The sequence below is a fragment of the Aegilops tauschii genome, chromosome 4 (assembly GCF_002575655.3).
Source record: "Aegilops tauschii subsp. strangulata cultivar AL8/78 chromosome 4, Aet v6.0, whole genome shotgun sequence".
Taxonomy (NCBI): Eukaryota; Viridiplantae; Streptophyta; class Magnoliopsida; order Poales; family Poaceae; genus Aegilops; species Aegilops tauschii.
The window spans coordinates 344,624,354-344,648,377 of NC_053038.3; the positions used below are offsets into that span (position 1 = coordinate 344,624,354).

At 41.3% G+C, this 24,024-nt stretch overlaps 1 protein-coding gene across 1 annotated transcript; it reads right to left on the bottom strand.

Annotated features, from left to right (window-relative positions):
* Window positions 1–16,774: 16,774 nt before the first annotated feature.
* LOC141021871 (uncharacterized) lies at window positions 16,775–19,551 on the bottom strand. Its single transcript, XM_073497722.1, has 12 exons — window positions 19,378–19,551; window positions 19,129–19,284; window positions 18,829–19,032; window positions 18,637–18,742; window positions 18,519–18,583; window positions 18,141–18,426; window positions 17,849–18,021; window positions 17,534–17,734; window positions 17,322–17,450; window positions 17,132–17,247; window positions 16,978–17,053; window positions 16,775–16,891 (listed from the first exon to the last, which is right to left on the bottom strand). The coding sequence occupies exons 1-12, from the start codon at window positions 19,549–19,551 to the stop codon at window positions 16,775–16,777; spliced, it is 1,803 nt and encodes a 600-aa protein (XP_073353823.1).
* Window positions 19,552–24,024: the final 4,473 nt, after the last annotated feature.

Genomic DNA, 24,024 nt, shown 5'->3' on the forward strand with positions numbered 1-24,024 from the left:
ATGTGGCCATTTATTAAATTTAATCTTGTACTTGAAAAAATGTATATCAAGCATTTGCAAAATATTAAGTATATATACACAAAAAATTGACCTTGTATTAGAAAATTTTTAGTGTTGTATTTGAAAAATATTTAAAATGTGTACAGAAAAAATGTTGAGCATGCATTAACAAAATTGTAATCTTGTATTGGAAAACTGTTTAAAATGTGTATAGAAAAATGTTGACTGTGTGCTAAAAAAATGTTAAACTTGTATTTGAAACGTGTTAAATGTGTATCATGAATTTTTTTAAATTTCATGAAAATTTTCAAAATCCTGAATTTTTTAAATCCTTGAACATTTTCAATTTTGCAACCATTTGTTTTCAAATACGTGGACATTATTCAAATTCATGAACATTAAAGAAAATGTTTATCATGTATACGAAATTATGCAAAAAAATACAAATGTATATGAAAACATTGGATCATTATTTACAAAAAATAATGAAGCATTTGTAAATGTATTGATAAAGTATATAATTTTTTTAATTAAGCATTTAGAAAATGTTAAATGTGTAGAGGAAAAATCTTGAACATGTATTAAAAATTATGAGAAAATTTATCATGTATATAAAAAGTTAATCAAGAATTTGGAAAAAATGTTGAATAAGTATTTGAATTTTATAATGAAGCATTTGAAAAGTGTTAAATATTTATAGAAAAAATGCTGGACATGTATTAAATATGATGAAAAAAATTGATCCTATATATATAAATGTTAATCATGCATTTGAATTTTTTCTGGAATTTTTTAATCGAGAATTTGGAAATAGAAAGATATTGACAATGCATTAAAAATCTTGATTTTTTATTATATATACAAAAAAGTTAATGAAGCATTTAAAAAATGATGAACAAGTATTTGAAAACTGTTAAGCAAGCATTTTAAAAATATTAAATGTTTATAGAAAATATATTGACCATGTATTAAAGAAATTTTAACATTTTATTTGAAAAATATTAATCAAGCATTTGGAAATGTTAAAAATGTATAGAAAAAATGTTGATCATGTATTAAAAAAATGTTAATCTTGTATTTGAAAAATGATAGTCAAGCATTTGAAAAAAATGTTTAAAAATTGTCTATAGAAAAGTATTGACCATGTATTCTAACAATGTTAAACTTGTATTTGGAAAATGTTAAACTTGTATTATAAAAATGTATTGGATATATAACAGAAGTGTATATAGAAAAACAATGAAATCCAGAGGGAAAAAAAGAGATGATGCTGAAGAAAGAAAGAAACAAAACTAAAGAAAAATAAAGAAAAGGAAACAAAAAAGGCATTGAAAATTGAAGAAAAACAACAAAAAAAGAAAGAGAAGAAACAAACCCAGTAAAAACCGAGAAATAAATGAAGAAGAACCGGTGAAAAGAAAACCCGGAAAGCCAGTGAAACCCCGACTCTTCCTTCAAGAGGGAGCGCCCTAGTAGTATGACACAAACTTGATGATGGCTTAGTGCTAGTAGCACTACGCTGGAACGAAGAGATCCTGGGGTTCGCGAGCTCCCTTTTTCGCTTCTCTATATCTTTTAAGTGCCTAATTGTCCGGCCCCTTACTATTGACACTCGATGCTCGAGAAGCTACCATCTTGCTATAAGCCAGATATAGCTCTCGTGAACATACCAAGCAACAAGCTATCAATTGGTAGGCCAGCTCGTAAAGCTTCCTCTCGTTCGCCAGACACCTTCTCCGCTCGTTCATATCATTCTTTTTTCAATCACTGTTTTTCTCTTGCTCATAGTTGCTTAGGAAAAAAAGTAGGCAATGGGTTTTAAAGCTTTGAAAAAGTTGATGCAGAAAAGTATCCACGGGAGAAAAAATTGTTCATGACTTTGGAAAATGGTTCACGAACAAAAAAATGTTCGAGACAAAAAATGATTGGAAATTTGAAAATGTTCCTGAATTAAAAAAATGTTAGTGCATTTGTAAAATTTTCACAGCAATCAAAAAATGTTTGAGGATTTCAGAAATGTTAGTCTATTTTAAAAATGTTCATGAATCCAAAAATTGTTCAACAAATGCAAAACATGTTTGCAAATTTGAAAAATGTTCTTGGATTTGTATTTTTTATCAATTTTTTTAAAAATCATGGATTTTAAAAATGGTCATGAATTCATATAAGTTCACGAATTTGATAAACTTTCATGAATTTGAAATATTCAGTAATTCAAAAAATGTTCAAAAATTCAAAAAGTGTACATGAATTTAACAAATGGTCACAAATTCGAACAATATTTGTGATTTGGGAAATGTGTGTGAATTTGAATAACTGTTCATGAATTAATGTTTTTCCAGAAAATTTAAAAATTTCAAATCTAAAAATTGTTCACAGAATTTTAAAATATTCAGGAATTTAATACAGTAAATAAAGGAAGAAAATATAATAACAAATACGAAAAAACTGGAAGTGAAACTGGGTTTCCACCCCCTCCCCGCTGATTCCCGAGAGCCACTCGCTAATAGCGCAAACGGGCCAGCCCAGTATGTGCATATTGGGAGTGATCGCTATGTTTAAGATTGCTTATAAGCGATATATCGCATTAGTGGAAATGAACAATCTAAAATAATCATATACGTAAGTTACATGGTATAAAGTACATGCATTGAAATTTGGTTAGAAAGTGACTATTTTGGTTTGTCCAAAAATAAAATTAAGCACTTTATCTTGTTACTTGTTTTGCACATGTCATAAATGGTCATATTTATGATGTAAATATTTACATGCATAATCTTGACACCACAACTAACATGAGTTTTTATTTTATATTTTGAAATTTTTCCAAAGCGATTTTACACGATAGAAACTAACTAGGAGATATAAAGTGACCTTGAATATGAATATGAGCATTTCAGGACTAAGGACTAGTTTGGTTAGCTTCCTCGAAAAGCTGCCTGGCCCATGCAACATTCTCATGCGTCCGATTTGGTATGCGTGGGGCTGGGATTGCTGCTTGGCAGGTGAGCTACCTGGGAGGAATCGATCCAAACACGCTATATGTCCAGTCCTCCAGTAGTACACATGGCTTATCTTGTTTATATGTGTTGTACTCCTTTTGCTTTTTTACTATGCTAGCTCCGTACATAGTCTTTATGTAAAATTAGATAATACCCCACATGTTGTCACAGGAATATTTTGCAGTACATTTGAGTGAGTTTTGGTTGATAGTATGATAACCAAAACTAAATTACATATGATTTATTGTATTTGATTGTTGTATAGTTGGAAAATATTTATTAAATATAAACAACATAATAGAATGGAAAATGTAATGGATGGTTCGCATGTTGAGTTTTTTTCTTTCATATTAACGGTTGCATGAGATGGACATGTATTCCATGCATACTACGTGCTAAGGCGCATGTTGAGTGAAATATGTTGGTGGCTAGCTAGTTAGATACAAGTGTTAAAATAAAAAGCTATTTAGATATAAAAGATCATAAAAATACACCATGGGAAGAAAATCCTTCTGGCTCAGCTCAAAATTAAAGTGCCCTTTAAAATATGGTAGTTTAGGGTTCAGCAAGTCTAAAATAGTCTAGGAAAAAATGACATAAGCCACTAATTTACAGGTGAAAAGTGGACATTGTCCATCGCTAATGACACCAAGAACAGATAGTCTGTGCGTCAATATTTTTTTCTTTTCGAGAAGGAGAATAAGCCCCGGCTTCTGCGTGACAATAAATGAAACTAGATGATGCCCTGTGTGTTGCTGCGGTAACTTTATTAAAAAAACGTAAATAGTTGCTAAAAATAACTAAATCTGATAAAAAATAAAAGCTAGAGAATCAATAAAAGGAAGTTTCTAAAAATAGAGTAAAAACTTTTGGATAACTGTTAAAAATACCATTTTGAACAAAAATATGAAGGATGAATAACATGTATGTATGATGCGGCAGCATTACATGCATATCCTAATGCAAAAAAAATTGTAATTTATAAGTTTGTTTATGTGACACATTTTGCATGGCTTATTGGGAGAGGAGACTTAAATGCATGGCTTAGTGGGGACGTTGTGGTGGACACTTATGCATATTAAGAGAATTGAGATCAACCTTTTAAGAACGTAAGATTGTGTCACTATGACGCATGACAACAGAGGGACAGTTTTGTTGCTTTTTGGTTTCACTTCTTTACCCCGAAAGAGAGAGAAAAAATGTCATGTCAACGTAGGAACTGTGCCATTGCACGCGGGATGCGGAAACGGAAGCTCTCGCAGACGAAACTGTCAAACTCCTCAAGTGGGAAAAGGAGAGAAGGAAACAAAACGTGGGGAGAGCCACTGATCCGGTTACGACGACCTTTGAGCACCTGCAAATTTTGCGCGCGGCCACCCGCAAGTTCAAGTGTCAATTGAGCTACTTCTAATCTAACTCGCCCATGATAACAGTTGGCCTTTCGCTTCCAAAATAATTGCCATTCTGCTGCGCATCTTGTTAGTGGTTACCACCGATGAAAATGAAATGCTGCTCCGTCCGTCCTATATACTACTACGTGCTACAACTGACTGACGAACTGCACGTCCAAACTCACCGTCAGTATACCCATCATCGATGGTTGCAGTCTACGTCGCATGAGGTCGCATTCCTACGAGTTCCTTTTAGCAGCAGGCTTCCTACAAGCTAGCATGACTAATAAGATATTTTCTCACCCAGTTCTTAATTTGAGCCAAGTACATTTGGCCCTTCATACTCTGAAACGAACCGTCGAGAGCGCACGATAACAAGACGAAAAGCACAAAATTAGCGTTCAGGTAGCCCACCGTCCGCAGGTTGCTGGAAGAGGCGTCACACATGCTGGTGATGCATTGCATGCACGACGCTATACCGGCCGACCTGCAACCGCAAGTTGCTCTACATGTGCGAAGTGCACCCAACGTGCCATATCATCGAGGCATTATCCTATCAGGAGATTAGCATATTTGTGCATCGGATCTAAGTATCAAACATGAACCTCTCCTCCCTATCGAAGCTCATTCTTTTTGTTGTCAGCCAGAGAGTTTTAAACTGCTTCCCAGCCACTAGCGTATTATTCAGGGATTCGTGTTACTTTCAGGATGCTAAGGTATTTGACTTGGAGTGTTTCTCCTTTCATTGTTGTTAGTTTTAAAAACCGAGGGAGTACGGTGAAACCAATCATAGCTAGGGATCGTCTGACGCGGTTGCCGATTGGGACAAAAGACACGGCTCAGCTGATTCACTCCCTCTTGTTTAGGAGACGACTTGTTTATAGCAAAAGGAAGCAGCTTTGCTCTTTTCCAATGGTGTATAATTCATAATTATGAACAAGTGTATGTTTTTTTGTGCCGAAAGATTGGCGAGTGACTGGAGTAATATATATTCTAGGGACAGGATAACATTTCGCAAATAATTAATTAATTTCCACGCAAAAAAATAATAGTTAAGTTGTCAAAGGTTGTTTCATTTGCATCATTATGCTCACCGTCTCATTGATGCCAAGAATCGATGTGGAATACCATGACAATGCACAATGTGCTCTTGCCCTTTACCTTAGTTGAAAGGTTAGATCAACCGTAACGAGACGAACGACTTGGTGGTTTAATCGAAGATCCAAATGAAGATACCAAGTACGAGAATATCCAAATTTAAGAGTTATATTGTCATTTCAACTACTAGTACATTACTGTGCTCGAGTGGGCTCGTAATCCCACTGAAGGAGTCTCTGACAAATCCTTCCATCTACAACTCCAATGTGCCTATGTCAACACATTGTTTCTTGTAAAAATTGTGATTGCCGCCAGAGATCAAGGTCTTTTCTTGATTAACCTCAAAATAAAGACCCTTAACAGAGACATCTCTTGCATAGGGAGAATAGCGTAAAGATAAAAACTGATCGCCAATAAGTTCCGAAGATGAATCAATCAATTGACCCTTTCTCATCACATATGCTCATCTTCTCATGCATGGACGCCTAGAATCGAAGTGGAACACACCATGACAAAAAGTTGCTCTTGCCCTTTAACTTGTTTGAAAGGTTAATTAGATCCACAGTCACAACTCACGAGATACACAACTTCTTACCTACTACAAGATCCAAATGACAATATTGAGTACAAGAATATCCCAGTATATGAGTAGTATCGTCTTAAACTACTAGTACATTAAGGTACCATTGGGTGAGTGATCACTAAGCTAAGATGAACTCCATAATCCCTCTGAAGGTTTCTCCATCAAATCCTTCTATCTACAACTCCGTTTTGCCAGTATCAACATATCTAATTTTTTTATTCCACCAAAGATCAAGGTATTTTTCTGGTTAATCTCAAAATGAAGTACCCTTATTACTAGAGACAATCTCTTGCGTATAGAAGATAGCACAAACATAAAAAGTGTTGGTCACTCCCCGAAGATGAATCGGTTAATTGATCATTTCTTCTTTAGATGTATTGTTGCTAAGTACATTTGGAATGTGTTGAAATGAGTTGAAATGTACATGTCAATTTCCTTCTAGCTTAACATTACGTATGGCTTTCCCGGTATGTTTCTCTTCCACTCGAAGAAAGTTAGTGGGAATTGGATATCTGTTATTATCTGTCAGCATATGGATAGCAGGAAATATAACGCATTCTTAGATGATCTATCCTCATTACCCCATCTCTATGATACACCAAATCTTTTGTTGTGTTGATACCTGGATCTGCGGAAGTAAAATGAGCAGAATGCTCTCGCACTCGAACCTAGAAGACTTGCGGAGGTGGTGGCCATGCATGGTCTTTATAGCATAGGTAACATATGTGCATCTTTAGATTATTGCTTCGTTGGTGGCTGAATTCGTGTGCGGTACGGTAGCAATCATGCTTTTGTGATGATCTTCTGGAAACCAAACACTTCTAGCCATTTCTTAGTTTTTGGAGAAGGATGGGTGGAGATATGTGCTTTTCCCCTAAGACTTTTTCCTTTGTTTAGTCATCAATCTCGTATCGCTGTAAGAACTCTGCAATTTTCTGCCTTTTCTTTTTCTTTGCGTGTGTGTTCGTGTTGGTTGTCTGCATCTTAGTCATGCAGAGGCTGGATGTCTACTCATGGTAATTGTTTTCTCTTGATGCGACACTGTAAATCAATAAAATACATTATTTATCGGAAAAAAGTTGACTGGAAGAATTCTACATTTTTCTTAGAAATAAAATAGGAGAGAATCCTTCTTGAAAAAATAGAGACCATTTGAGATATATGCTACATAGCATTATTGCAGTGGAAATAAGAGGGTGTTTGTTTTCAGGGACTTATTGGTTTAGGGACTTAAAAAAGTCCCTATAAGTCCCATCTAAACCAAACAGGAGGGGCTTATAGGGACTTAAAGTGGGCATTTGAGACTCATGAAATAAGACTCTCAAGGAGAGTCTTATAGGGACTTATAGTTGTAATATGATCTTATAGGGACTTATAAGTCACAGGAACAAAACAGATAGGGACTTTTTAGGGACTTGAGACTATAAGTTGGGACTAAAAAAAGTCCTAGGACTTATGAACCAAACAAGGCCTAAATAAAACTCTCGATCTTACTTTTGGATAACTATTGAGCTGTTTTTAGGCAGGGAAGACAATTATTGAGTTTGTTTATGAAAATAAGCAATATTGGTCAAGTCAATAGATCATGATGCCCTGATAATTGTAGGATGCCAGATATGCTTTGTATGATACACGTATGCATGCATATTTTCCTCGTTCCAATGGTTCGATGCATTATTTGAGTGAGAAGAGGTAAGAGATAAGACATCACACACACACACACCCAGCAGCTACCACCAGACTTTTTGTAGGGGAACCCAACTACCACATGTACTACGCTGAAAGTTCACACAAGATGTAATTAAGTATACTTTGTAAGCATGCTAAGCACGCCATATATGGGCAAACCAATAGTAGGAGGTCACTTGTAGGGAGGACTGACCGCACCGTCGTCGTTGTTTCTTTCTTTTTTGGCTCCCTGTCGTCACTGTCACGTTGGCATCAGACATGCAGCATGTGCACGCGCAATGGCGTATATGAATCATTGGGAGATGCGTGAGTTGGACAGGCATCTCCGATTCGTCGAGCCAGGGAGGCAGGCAGCGTTGGTTCGCCACAATTCGTAGAGTCCGCGTCAGCGTGGACAGGGTCGGAGTGCGGTTACGTGAAGAAATCTGCCACTGCGAGAAGAGGATGCAAAACTTATTTTTTTTTTGAAACAAGGTAAAAGACTTGCCATTTTCATTTAATAAGGAGAGGTTTCAGAACAGACATCGCCAAGCGGCGGAAAAGCAAAACAATTACTCTCGCGGCATTACATTACGCAAATGCTTAGCACCTGCATTGGCCCAAATCAAAACTTCCTCTTTGATGCCTCGCATGACAATCGCCACCGGCGCCGCTTTGCTCGCATTCCTTTCATTCCATATCTGTCATCCCACAAGAAGTAACAGGGAAGATAGGGCCTTCGTCGGGAGTGTATTATCAGAGAGAACCGCATCCCACGAAGATTTCACCGAATCAAACAGGAGCCACGGAGCCGTGGGATAGCAAGCCCAAGCCATGAGAAGACCGTATTCCAAATCCGAACAGAGAAACGACACTTGAAGATCAGGTGTGCTGCAGATTCTTGCACCTGACTGCAGAGTGGGCATTTGTCACAATTTGGCCATCCTCTCCTCCGAAGCCTATCAGCCGTCCAAACTCTGTTGTGGATAATGAGCCCTCCGTGGAATCAATTGAGCGCCATTTCCCCCGGAATCTCCAAATAGACCGAGGGCAGAGGGTTCTGGCATCTCCAAGGCCGACCCTCAAACCGCCCGTATCCGTCTGGATCGCGTGGTCCAAATGCATTTTGCCATCCAACGTGACCCGGTATCGGTCTGTGGAGCGGTCCGGAAGTTATTTCTTCCGTAAATTGGAAACAAACCGGGAGTGCGGTTTGCGAGAGCCTAGACCACCGCCACGTAGGACTCCGACATCCCTGGCCCACTTAAATCCTCCCTCCAGTCCCATTCTCTTCCACTTCGTCCCTGCCCCCCTTACTTTACATCTGCACTCTCCTCCGCCGCCATTGTATTCTACACCTATCGCCTAGAAATTAAGGGACGTCCACAACCTACACAGCCGTGCCAACCACTCAATTGTCTCACGAAGCGTGGGATCCTCCATGAGGGCCAACAAGTTTTAAGTTTTAAGTTTTCAATTCTAAAACTTACGATTCTATCGGTTGCAGCTACCGACAATATTGTCGGTCGCTCATACCAAGGTTCAGGGTTGAAACTTAAAACTTTCTATTGTCGGCCGCGGGTTCTGAAACTGACGATTTTGTAAGTCGCTTGTACAAAGTTTCAAAAGATAAAATTAATGAAATCTTAAAAACTCTTCAAAATGTATTCAAAATGGATCTCATTTGAAAGCCCTTGTTACCAGAAACACGAATATAAAAATGACATTTAATTTGGACTTTGGTTCAAAAAAAATAAATGAAATGTAGTATGTGCGCATGTATGAGTGTGTATGTAGTGTGTTAAAAAAAAGTTCCGTGTAACGTGTGCACAAGGATGGACAGCGTATTATTTGCACCCCATAATGTTTTTTTTAACACGACCATAACGTCTTGACCCAATAGTATCTTCCCGACATAAAGGACATGGGATCTCAATCATTCCGCCAACATGTATGGACCATTGTTAGCTAGCTTGATCATTGTTCCATGACACATGCATCTATCCTTGGAGGTTCCAAGTAGTATGGGCTGCTTCGCTATTCTGTCTCATTGTCTACTCCGTCGACGGAGATATACGTACACTTTTTTTCCCTATACGTACACTTATAGCCAGCGGTTTCTGCTCCGGTGCTCCCCCCTAACTCAATTTCCTAGGGGTATTCTTGACCCCCGCCATCTATTTTTTCTCCGGCCTGCCGCTGCCCATATCCAAGCCCCGTAGCCCATATCCAAGCCCCGTATAACCCGTATGACCCATACGTATGTATACGGTGACATCCCAAAAAAAAGGATGACACGACCCCACGACGGCCGATCCATCAATCACGCAGCTCAATCAATCACGCAGCTCCTCCATCATTCTGGTGAGTTTCTGTAGGAATATCGGCGGCAGCGATCTTATCGCCGGCGATCTCGTCCGAGAGCGCGCGCGGCACCGTCGTCAACCTCCAGCGATCGCAGGTACCGCATCCCGTTTCCCCACGTTTGTCTCGCTCGCGGCAGCATCAAACGAACTGCCGTTGTTTTCGTCGTAGTGGTTAACCTAGCGGGGCGGGCAACCTAGCTTTCTGGCGGTCCAGGCCATCGCAGATCTTGTTCTGGTAGTGCTGCTCGTCATGATATACACAGTGATCACGCGGGCTAAAGTGGGTTTCTTCTTTCTAGGGTTAACCTAGCGTCGGTTGCCGTCGGTTGTGTGCACGACGGCTCCGTTATTTGATGCGGCGGCTTACCTAGGTATCCGGCGATCCAAAATAATCACGACTGGTGCCGTGGGCTAGGAATCTGGCGGTGCATGTTATCACGGGTAGCGCTGCTTCTCGTGATCCAAAGTGATCACGTACTGGATTCGTGGGACGTACCTTAACGCCGCTTGGTGTGGAGAGGGGGAGGATCCATGGCCGATCAGAGGTCGTTGGCGTCGGTTGTGTGCACGATCTGAACGCCCTCGGTTGGGGCGCTCTCCGGTTGGTGTAGTTTATTTAACATCCGTGATCGTGCGCTAGGTGTTGTATATGTCAGCATTGATAATGTTTGCACATGTGATGATACATATTAATTGTTGTAGGAAATGGCGGACGATGAGTTAACTGATATGATGTATGACATGGAGTTTGGAGAACTGATGAAAGACTGGATAGAAGATTGGTCAGATGATGAAAATTCAGATCGTGGAGATAGGTCAGAGAATGGGAACGTATTGGAAGATCTTAATGTGAGTGGCATTATCATGTTGTAATTTTTTGGTGGCATCCGACAATATTATATTTTGAAAATTTATAGATGGATGAACATGATGATGGTCAGGAAAACAATGAGCATGATGATGGTGAGGAAAACAACTCGGAGATCTCGAATGAAGATTACATTAGTCAGGTATGGAAGTGGAATTTTTTGTTGGCATGCATGCAAATTGAATTAATCCTGGAATATTATATGATAAGTACTTATGTATTTGTGTTATATTTTTCAGCTCATTTCCGAATGTCATAATGCGTACGACTATTACGGTGAATCCGACGCGGAGACAGGCCTTGATGTCGAATCATTAGCTGCATCTGATTCTGGGGAGTCACAATCGTCGGTCATCATGAGTGAGGTATGTATGTAATCAATGTTGTATGGAAGTAATGTTATACCATAGAAAACTGTTTTCATGGCTATGTTATGATTGTGTAGGTGACAGAAGTTGAGGGTAAAAAGAATGTCCAAGATACTGCTAGTGCAGATGGTAAGAGGGATATGTTCATGCAGATAATACAAATGACTTTTACGTCTCACGAGGCTGCGTATGATTTGTACAACAGCTATGCTAGAGATAATGGTTTCAGCATTAGAAAGAATAGGGTCAGGTATAGCAAAACCGAGTCACGTCATATGCGTTATAGGCGGTTTGTTTGTTCCAGACAAGGAAAACGTGACAGCAGGTTGCTAACCGAGGAAGGACACAGCCGTAGGCTCAGACCCGAGACACGCTGCCACTGCGAAGCGCACCTGACCGTGAAGCTTGACCAAAAGCGTGGGGTTTGGTATGTTGATAGTTTTGAGGACAAGCATAGCCATATCTTGGCAGGACCGGACGAGGTACCTTTTCTTTGGTCCCACAGAAAAATCAAAGAGTACCAGAAGCATGAGATAATGTCCATGGGAGCTGCAGGGATTAGAATTCACGACATGATGGATTGCTTCATCAGCAAACATGTATGGTATGGCGGTGTTGGTTTTACCAGGCGTGAAATATACAACCTTTGCGCCAGGGAGAAGAGGAAGCTGCTTTCAAAAGGTGATGCTGCCACAGTCATAGGCATCATGGTCAGTAGGAAACAGAGGGATCCTAGCTTCTTTTTCGAGTACAAGCTAGACAAGGAAGGACATATGAATAGGATGTTCTGGTGTGACTCCCAGTCTCGTCATGACTATGAGGACTTCGGCGACGTGCTTGTATTTGACAGCACGTACAAGATGAACCGGTACGGTATGCCATTCATACCCTTTGTTGGTCTTAACAATCACCGGAAGACCACTGTTTTTTCTTGTGCCATAGTTTCGGACGAGACCGAAGAGACATATGTGTGGCTGCTGGAGACTTTTTTGAGGTCCATGTGTCAAAAGATGCCTATGAGTGTTATCACGGATGCCGACGCTGCGATGATCAAGGCAATTCGCCAAGTCTTCCCAGACGTGTGGCACCGTATATGTACGTGGCATATAGAAAAAAATATGAAGATTCACCTCAGTCACAAGTCCTTGAAGGAGTTCCGAACTCTTCTGTACTACAGCACGTCCACGGCCACGTTTGAGGAGAGATGGCACGCGTTTTCCAAAAGATGGCAGTCGGAAAAAACAGTAACATGGTTGAGACGGATGTATAAGAAGAGGAGACTGTGGGCCGCGACTTATCTGACAAAGGGTTTTTGGCTTGGCATGAAAAGCAACCAGAGGAGTGAAAGTCTAAACTCATGCCTTCACCTCCACCTAGACGGTGAAATGACCCTGGTGGATATGATTTTGCACTATGAGAACGCCGTTGTACGTATCCCTGAGAATGAGGCACGAGATGATTGCACGGCCTCACAGAGTTTACCGGTGCCAGTTACTAGCTCGAGGGAACTTGAGATAGCTGCTTCTCACGTCTTCACTCCAGCAAACTTCTATATGTTGCAAGCTGATCTTAGTAAAATTGGTGGCATGGAGATTGTAGAAATAAAGCTCGGAGACGGATCACAACAGTACATCGTGGCCTGGAAGAATAACCCGAAGAGCCGTTTTTGGGTGGAGTACACTCCAGTAAATTCCGCAGAAACTATAAGGTGTAGCTGCAGAAGAATGATTCGAAAGGGTCTACCTTGCAAGCACATATTCCATGTACTGAAGTACTTGAATATATCTGAAATACCAAAGTGTTTAGTTCTTGTGCGGTTCACGAAAGACGCAAGGTTGGGACTGCCCGCCAGGCGCACAAGCGATCTGTTGGGATTTGGATGGACTGGAGCAGCTGAAAGAATGAAATATAGCCAGGTCAGTGTGTTGGCTTCAGAAGCTATGCATGCAGCATGCAAACACCCAACTTTGTGGGATCAGTTATAGGAGAGTTTGAAGGCCGTGATAGCTAAGAGCCATGAGTATGATCAGCTAAAGGAAAATTTGAGTAAGAAAACGGCTGATCTTAGTACTTGTGCAATTGAATATGTAGATGATGGTGAAGGCAACATAGTTGAAGTTCATGATCCTATTAAAGTATCAACGAAAGGTGCAACTAAGGTAGATGAGAACCGCCCTATGTCGAAAAATGGTAGGCCACTTTCGTACGACGAGATCAGAATCAGGTGCGGCGCATGCAAATTGCTAGGGCACACTAAACGTAGCAAGAAATGCAAACTAAATAAGAAGTAAGTTTTTGTATGCATTGTAGGTTATAATTGTTTTTCACTTGTCATTCATTAACTTTTCCTGTTATCGTGTGCAGAAGCGTGGTGGGCGAAGAAGAGTAGAACAGTTGCTAAAGTTATGTTAGGATGAATCCAGTGATCTAATAGTGAGGTTTTTACAATGTATTACTGCATACATGATACATGATATATACTATTGCAAGAGGCCAGTACCTTGAGATAGTGCTTGTAGCATATATGGACTAAACAGGAGGCGGTCACTAGGGACTTTAATCATGGAAAATGGATAGCATTTTAGCCATTGTAATGATGGCATCTTTTGTGTTGTCCACTGTAGTTATATTATATTAGAAAACTAGACGATACCCGGCATGTTGTTGCGGGAATGCTCCCTTTGCAATATATTCATAGAGAAATGGTTACGTGTAACATGTATATGTTGTTGCGGGAATATTTTCTTTGCATGTTGTGGTGGACCTTTCTCCATACATGTTGAATGACGAGGTGGCAAACTTGCATGTTAAGAGAAATAGGTTAGTGGTGGCTAGTTGTTTAGATATAGAAGATGTAATTATGTGTGATAATAATTAAATTTTTTTCACTCCTTTGGTTCACCACCATTTAGATATAGAAGATACCAGCTCACTTTGGTCTATAGTATAGACTTCATACCAAAAACCCACCATTTTCCCCTCATAAAGAAAAGAAAAACCCACCATTTTATGGCTTGTAGTGTAACTCGGGCCGCTTGTCGCGATGACGTGGAGGGGGGGTGACGGATGCCGTAAGACGGCGTGACACACGGCCGCTCCCATTGCCGAGCCCATTTAACAATTTTTATTTTGATTACAGCCCGTTTAAATGGGCTGCGCTGGCCACCTGGTCGGGGCGGTTCTTCCCTCGCGATCTCCACGCGCGTTTTATCTATCCACTGCAACCGCCGCCGCCGCTGCCGCCACCGATCCACGTCTTGCCGCCGGTCACGTTACGCCATGGTTTCGTGGAGCAACGAGTCGAGCTCTTCTTCGGATGGCGAATCCGTGACTAGCCTGCAGGTACGCTCCTACTATATAATCTCCAAATAGTGCTAGGCTTAGGGTTAGAGTTCTTCATTTCCGGTATTTAACGCAGGGCGTTGATTTGTGCATTATCTCTGTTGTTTCGTTTAGCTTCCTACGACTATCCCTTGCTATGAATGGAGTGGCATTGCTCACGATCTGTCTTCTCGTTGTCTGCATCGAGAACCTTGCGTCAGGCTAGTTGCTTTTGATTCCTTGGACACTGGCAGAAGTTTTCTTGTCTGTGGTCAGAAGGTATGTTGTTCCGTACTGTAAATATATGTTTAAATTACCTCGTGCTCGATTTACTTCGCGGTAATCCATTGTTCTGCCCAAAATTGCATACATTTCAATTAATTTGTGCATTTACAAAGTCCGTATTTATGTTGTTTTTTTACGGTCTAATATTTGTTTTAGCACATAATAGCATATACTTGTAGTTAATTGATCCATATATATATATATGTATATCATTGCATGCTACATTTTGTGTTTATATGATTGAGACCATATTTTTAGTGCATTGCATGTAATTGTATTGCATTTGTGCATATATGATTGAGACCATATTTTTCATACTGTAGGAAGAAGTGAAATGTAACTATGTGGAATGGGTAGACCCGGAGTGGTCAGTGGCTACGAAGTTCTGCCTAAGAGAACTATGGAGCATGTATGACGAGAAGCTGAGACAGAATATTAAGAATGCTGAAGAAAAATGCATGTTAATTGGAGAAAAGAGGAGGACGGAGGAAGAGCTGAGATTTTTCAAAATGGACTTTGCTAAACTGGTGGCTGATAAGGAGGATGCTCTCACACAGTTGGGCAATGCAAGATTGTCACTTAGCGATCTCAAAGAGGAGCTGGAGAAGAATAAGATGGCAGATCATGGTTGTGCCAATCTACATCAGGTCCTGAGGGTAAAGGCTGAGAAAGACCGGGACCGGGTGGTGCTAGAGAGAGACCAAGTGATGAGAGAGAGGGACCAGCTGAAGCAAGAGAAGAAAAAACTTGAGTATATTATTGCAGATGTTCTCAAACAGAAACATGGGTACGTTGATAAGATCAAGAAGCTGAAGGAGATTTGTGATGAATTTTAAGTATGTTTTGTGGTTTATTGTTGAACAAAATGATCAAGTCCTATTTGCATTGTGGACAGTTCATTTGTGTAAGGTCTAAGTATATTATATTAACCAATAAATTATATCACTTTCGAAATAGTTCTTGGCTAGCATTGAAATTATTTTGCTTCCACCGGAGCTCTAAATCACACTAATCAAGGGGGCGAAATAGTAGTTGATCATGTGATTGATGGTGCTACTGATCCTGATCTTCATGATGCAGAAAAGGAAAAGGCTAACAAAAATGCAGCAAAAAAACTGTGCAACGAGATTTGAAGCAACACATAACGCCAAGGGAGTCTGGCGCAAGACACGAGGAAGATCCACCTGTGGACGCCGATCCCGAGAGATCCAGCGGCAATCATGCGCACGGGATCCCAGGCGGATCTGCCTACTCCACCAACCGCAGGATCCACGGGTGGCCCGTCTGCGTCCGACACGCGGGCTGTCTCCACCGAGCGGTCGGGCGGGACCGGACCTGGCGCGCCCCCCGCGCCAACTGGCGCTCGTCGACTGGGTCGCCCGCGCTGGGACCGGATCTGTCGTTGTCTCGGGCGCGGGATCCCACACCGGATGGCACGACAGGCGAGGTTGATTCTCAGGCAAACAAAAAGGAATTTATCAACTTTTTTTCTTATTGTTGAATAATGCCAAATCAAATAAAAAAATATGCAAAAGTAAAAAGGAAATGAATTACTCTTCCATGGAAGAAAAGAATGAACACAGCAGCAAAAAACATTAAGGTAGAACAAATGAAGGGAAGCAAAAATTTATTGGTACGAAACGTATAGTCTGACTGCATTACACATACACAAGTATATGTGAGCGACCAAAAATCCACACAAAATCCATGGTATCGTGCTTATTACATGAATGATAGAAAATCAAAGTTGTCCATGCCGGGAAACGTGCTTCCGGACTTAAAACAAACGACTGAAACTAGAATCTTGAATCATGTATGATGTCTTCACGCCTTGCTTTTCTTTGCGATGTCGCGGATTTTGTTCTTCACACATTCGAGCGTGTTGGTAGGTGAGAGAACCAACTCGGCGATGAGACGCCTTCTCCTTTCATTAACCGTGCCCTGCAATTTTTAGAACAAGGTTTAATGAATAGAAGTTGGTATTATACGATAATTGTACAAGTGTACGAGCAGAGAGGACAAATTACCTGGGTAAAATCGGCAGTCCATCGATCCCCGTCCCAATGCTCCATAACTTCAATCACAAAAAGGCCACAAGAGTTCCTAATATATATGCAAACATTAGTCACCGTGCACACGAACATGTCTTTCGTAAGTAGAAAATGATGAACCATAACTCACCCGTCCTCTTGTGGTGGCATGTCGATCTGAGGTATGATAGGCCACTTAGTGACGTCTGGATATTTGCCAGGTGTAATACGGTTTGCCTCTTCCATATCGATTGCTATTGCTAGTCGCTATTTGAAAGAAAGTAGTAGTGAGAAACCATATGACATTTCATATGAAGAATGCTCAATGTCGGGGAGAGTACCAGTGCTTTCACAGTGTTGAGAGAGAACTCGAGAGGATAGAGCGAATCAAAAACTCGGAATTCTTTCTTGCGGTTGTGCATCACCACGGTGATCCAGTGTGTATTGCCGACGTTCAACGGGATAAATGACTGAAATGTGGAACACATTTGTAATCAGATGCAATTATGCTTGTTGAAATGAGTGTTAATGAACTAGTAAGAACATATCATACCTTATCACGGACGGTATACTCGTCCAGAACCCTACGTACTGCTCCAGCTCTGCTCAGCGCACTATCCATGTTGTATTTCGACGGTTTAGGGTTGTCTCGTGCCTTAGCATGATCAACAAGGTATTTGGACCTCCAGGCTGGACAGAGGTGCCGATCATGACCAACGCGCAGAGCCAAATGTGTCTGATAAGCATCGATAACCTGCGTAAAATAATAGAACATTTTATTTCATAGGTGACACCTAGATTATGCACTTAAATAGCAGGACATGGTAATAGATCTTACGTCATCCGCCAGCCATGTATGCTCAAGTACCGGTCGTATTCTCTCCACAGTCACAGAGGTGCCACGTTCATTGTAGTAAACTCTTTTTGTCATATTCTTCTCAGACCGAGCAGCTGCCTCCACAAACGCAACAGCAGCATCGATGAGTTCCGGTGTCAAATCATCCTTAACAGAGCCTTCCATGTCATTGTCACTAAACAGAGCTGCATGATAAATTACGAACGTCACGAACGGTGAGTACATGAAATGGTAGTAAATTAAGCACTAAGATAGCTACTAACGGTACCTCTAGTTGCGGTAGTGTTGCCGGATGGCTTAGTACCGCGAGCGCTTCGCTTGCCGGGCTTGTCAAGTTTAAAGGGGGACTCAAATTTCTTGGGAACAGTCCGTCGGCGCTTCCTGGATATAACATCGTCTTCTTTTGCGGTTGCTGCAGACTTTTTCCCCTTGCTCTTACCCACCATCCTGTCGATAGAACTTGCAGAAATGTCAATGTCGGACGATTCTGCTCGAGGAGAATTACCTACAATCCAAGGGTTCTCCGGTGTTGCGTCGCACTCATCAGTAGGCTTCGTTGTCTTGTCAACATTTAACTTGGCAGGTGTTTTCTAGTTAACAAAAAAAATAATGTGATAGGTTCAGTTAACGAAAATGAAGATGCATAATTGAGATAAATGAAGACAAATAAATGAAAACATACTTCCTCATCATCGTTGTTCTGGTTTACAACAGGCTCGTCAGGCTGTGTCAAATCAATCACCGGCTCTAGACCGTCAGAGTCATCCTTGTACACGAATTCTTTTTTTTTTCTGGCGGACCATTCTCAAAGGAATCCACTTCTAGGTCGGCATCGTTGTTGCCGGAAGCTGCAGCAGCCGCTGGCTTGTACATCACACCATTTTGGTTCAACTTCTCTAACAATCTCTGCATTACATAAAAAATATTAATTAATGTCGGCACGGTTTTGCAACTTCAAAAATGTTGTAAACATAGAATTAAGGGTGTGTCACCTCGGCTACTTGTTCTGGTATTTCCTTCATTTGGCTGCGTATGTAATCCATACACCGCTTCATGATGAGGTTCATCATCTCGTCCGCGTTTGAGGCTAACTTGGACTTCTTTGCCGCACCAACGGCGGGCTTCATTTTTGGCTTTTCTAGTTCGGGTACTTTGCGCTCTTGCGCCCTATACTCCTTGGTTATGTTGTCTTCAATCTGCATGTGAAATACAAGTATATGTGATCAATAAAAATATTAATACAACTAATTATGTTATATAAAAGTTAAGAAGTACCCAACGTAATGAATTACCTTGATGTTACCACGGCCACGGCCTTGGTCATAATCAAACTTGTCTCTCCTTGAGGCTGCAGCTTCAGTCCAATTCCTCATTAGAGGTTCCATGGACAAGCTAGGATTGAATGCGCATTCACCTTCCAGAGGCTGAACCTTCTCCCAGTACAGGTACTGCATGAATATGAAAAATTACAATTAGTACTATACAGCAGGTAAATTAGCAATCATATTTTTTTTGCAATGGTACAAGTCTGAAAGGTGTACCTGCAGGAGAGGTAAGTTCCCTCTCGGCCATTGGCGGAGGTGTTTGCCTTTCCTCACGTTGCGAAGGCAGTCCAGCAGAACCCGGAGGGTGAATGCATTCCAATTAATCTTGGATATACGCTTCACATCGTCCACCAATGCGTAATATTGCTTTGGTACAGTCTTGCTCGACATGGGAGCAAGAACTGTTCCAAGCAACACGAGGACAACTCTCCGAAGGAAATCGTCGTCGGCAGATTTATTTTTTGTGATGTCCACAATCAGATCATCGATGACTATGTTACCTGTGGTCTTGCTCAGGAATTGAGGCGGCACTCGATCTTTAACATCCTCACCTTCCTCACCGAGAATACCTTCTGCCGACAGTCCGTGGTTCTCCAAGGCCAAGATGCACTCAACATCCACGGCACCGAGAGACACTTCGCCAACCAAGTCTTGTACAATGAATCTGCCCTTGCTAGGATTAAATATCTCAACCATGTACCGGATCAACAGTGTACGCATCTTCAGCGAAGGTATCTGAAGCATGCTACGGAGTGGTGTTTCGGCAAGTGCGGCCCGTTGACCGGAAGATAGACCGGCAATAAGTTTGCACCATTTTTCTACGGCGCAAACAATTTCTCCGTTGAGTTCATCCATCCTGTTAAAAAATATACTTGGTTATAGTACCATAAATTATGTAATCAACTTTTTTCCTAACATATTGTTGCATAAAACATAATAATGGAATACACTATCCCACAGTAGATAGAAAACTATACAACATAATTTATTCATACTGAAACATTCAGCAGAGACACGTGCAGCACATAAAATGACAGTTTAACAAGTACTTATTTAACCAATTAGTTTCATAATAAAAAGCAACATAATTTATCTAATCATTTATTTTCATATGGTACTGTACAAATAGATATAAGAATCGGTGACAGTGCCTAATTAACAGTAAATTGAAAAGAAAAAAAACGAAATTATGCATACTGGAACATGCATCAAACAAACGTGCATCACATACAATATTAGTCGGCGTCTCATAGTTGCAACATGCATGTCTTAGGGCATTGCTATAACTTAAAGTGACTATGCTATAACTAACACTGATAAAAAATTGTTGTTTATTCATCAATCCAACCTACAAGTGAAAGACAACAAACAACATGCAGAAACTAATTTGCAATCGTAGGGCTATCTAATCAAATACACGCACAAACAAATCTAGTGTCATAGGCCTATCTAATCAAATACACGCACAAACAAAAAACATCTACTCCAACAGATGTAATGCGAAGATTATGCGCTAATTAATCTTAGTCCTATCGAATCTAACAGACGCACAAAGAAAAGCATCATGGATGCGGTACGGTTGCCAACATACTGGATCGCTCGATGAAGATGGAAGTTGTCGGCGTTGTAACGTGGACGCAGTTCGTCCACGACGGCCAGCACGCGCTGACGACCTGGATGTTCTCGACGATCTTGCTGGGGTTGGGCCGATGCTAGGGACGCAGCTGTCGTCGACTCGGCGGTAGGAGCCGTCGTAGACGACATGAAAGACGATGCCGAGACTAAATAGGAGGAGGAGGATCTCCTAGGTCGTCGTAACCACCAGGGATAGAACGCCCATGATCTTTGCCTTCCTTAGTTGAGGAGAGGCAGTACGTGGTCCTAAATTAAAGGGATAGGCTTCCCACGCTCGAGTTTTTTTTGTAGATTCCGATCCGGGAATTGTGTAACAAATCGCAGCTGCTCCTCTCTTTGAGCGATGAGGGGCTCGTTTCATGTACTTTTTTTCTTTTCTTTATCATATTAGAAAATTTTGATATCAAATAATTATTTCAACTCAACCAAATGGCCCCAAAAAAATTTCACATAATGGGATGACCATGGACATCATGCATGCCAATTCTTATCGATTTCCGACACTTGATGCATTTACTAGGATTTTGCCGGCGAAAAGAACCCGAAACGTTGCCCGAACGTGACGCAACGTTCGTTCGGTGTCAGGAATGGCTCACATGTTGCATGGGGGCCTACATTGGGCATCCTCACATGGTGCCAAAGTTTGGTGTCATTTCATGCAGGCCAGCACATAGCACATGTGCAATCACCATCATTCGGGTCTGCCGTAGGGGGAGCCCGAAGGACGTTATTTTTCTGGACTCAACCAAATGGCCCCAAAAAAATTTCACGCAATTGGATGACCATGGACATCATGCATGCCAATTCTCATCGATTTCCGACACTCGATGCATTTACTAGGATTTTGTCGGCGAACAGAACCCGAAACGCTGCCTGGACGTGATGCAACGTTCGTTCGGTGTCAGGAATGGCTCACATGTTGCATGGGGGCCTACATTGGGCATCCTCACATGGTGCCAAAGTTTGGTGTCATTTCATGCAGGCCAGCACATAGCACATGTGCAATCACCATCATTCGGGTCTGCCGTAGGGGGAGCCCGAAGGACGTTGTTTTTCTGGACTCAACCAAATGGCCCCAAATTGTTTTCACGCAATTGGATGACCATGGACATCATGCATGCCAATTCTCATCGATTTCCGACACTCGATGCATTTACTAGGATTTTGCCGGCGAAAAGAACCCAAAACGCTGCCCGGACGTGACACAATGTTCGTTCGGTGTCAGGAATGGCTCAGATGTTGCATGGGGGCCTACATTGGGCATCCTCACATGGTGCCAAAATTTGGTGTCATTTCATGCAGGCCAGCACATAGCACATGTGCAATCACCATCATTCGGGTCTGCCGTAGGGGGAGCCCGAAGGACATTGTTTTTTGGACTCAACCAAATGGCCCCAAATTTTTTCACGCAATGGGATGACCATGGACATCATGCATGCCAATTCTCATCGATTTCCGACACTCGATGCATTTACTAGGATTTTGCCGGCGAAAGGAACCTGAAACGCTGCCCGGACATGACGCAATGTTCGTTCGGTGTCAGGAATGGCTCAGATGTTGCATGGGGGCCTACATTGGGCATCCTCACATGGTGCCAAAGTTTGGTGTCATTTCATGCAGGCCAGCACATAGCACATGTGCAATCACCATCATTCGGGTCTGCCGTAGGGGGAGCCCGAAGGACGTTGTTTTTCTGGACTCAACCAAATGGCCCCAATTTTTTTTCACACAACGGGATGACCATGGACATCATGCATGCCAATTATCATCGATTTCCGACACTCGATGCATTTACTAGGATTTTAAAAAACAATTCAAATGTAAAAAAGATAAGATCTATTAGAATGAAGAAGTGAAATAAAAGATAACATATTATCTTACATTTTGAAAATATTTCAAATATAAAGAAGAGAGCAAATATTAGAATGAAGAAGTGAAATAAAACAGAACATTTTATTTTACAAACTACAAACATTTCAAATATAATAAAGATAAGAAATATTAGAATGAAGAATTGAAATAAAACACACCATTTTAGTTTATATTTCGTAAATATTATCAATATAAAAACGAGAACGAACAAATGAAATAAAACACAACAAAATTTGGCATATTTTTTTAATTTTAGTAAACACTGTTAGAAATAATATAGAAAAAAGAGATTTGATTTTAAATATTAGAAATATAAACAAGAAAATAAATTTTGGAGTTAAGAAGTGAAAAACAAAGAGAATATAAAACAGATCAGTGCGCGGGTAAGGCTGCCCTGGGCCAGCCCGCCCGAATTGGGCCCAAGGCAGAGCCGCGCAAGGCACAGCGCAGCGCACAGCCGTGGGGTGGTGGGAGTTTAGTCCCACCTCGCCAAGCGAGAGAGCGCCGCACCGGTTTATATACCCGGCTGCGACTCCCCTCCCAAGCTCCTATCATATGCAGGCAGTACATTGCCTAACTCTCGGCCCCTCTGCCCCGTGGGGCCTACTAGCAGCAGAGATATTCTGCACCACGGGCCTGCATCCTGGCCCATGAACGGCTGGGTTCCTAGTCGTATGCAGGCCGTGGTGTATGAATTCTCCTGCTCTGGTAGGTGGGCACTTTTTTTTGGCATATTGCCATGTGTTTTGATCTTCAAATCACACACTAAATTATACACATGCTCACTTGCATTCAATACACATTTTTTTGCATATATGACAAGTTAATGTTTTGACCTTCAAATCACCTAATAAATTTTACACATGCTCACTTACATGTAATACACATGGCTATTAATGGGATTTCAACAAAAATGAGGCCGTGGTGTATGAATTCTGCTCCCACATGCATGCCATGGTCATGGTAGGGTGTGCATAAAGTTTGGGATCATTTGGTGGGACCGGCAAGGAAAACCTCTTTCAAACTTGCCCTCCGGCAAACCCGAATGGTCCGGCTTGTACATGGTTCATGTGGAGGCATGCATGAGATGACCCCAACTTTTTCGGAGCATGTGGGCATGGCCAATGTGGTCCCCCAGGCAAGGTGTGCACGAATTCGGACACAATACACACGTTGCGTCATGTCGGGGCACTGTTCTAGGGTTTTATCGCTAACCTTGCAGGGTTAAGCTATGTATTTGAATCTAGAACCAAATTAACGCAACCTTAGAGTTGAAGAACTGGCTGATCCATATATCATTAATAATGCTCTATTTCCACTTCAAGCCAGCATAAACCTATATAACCAAAAGCCAGC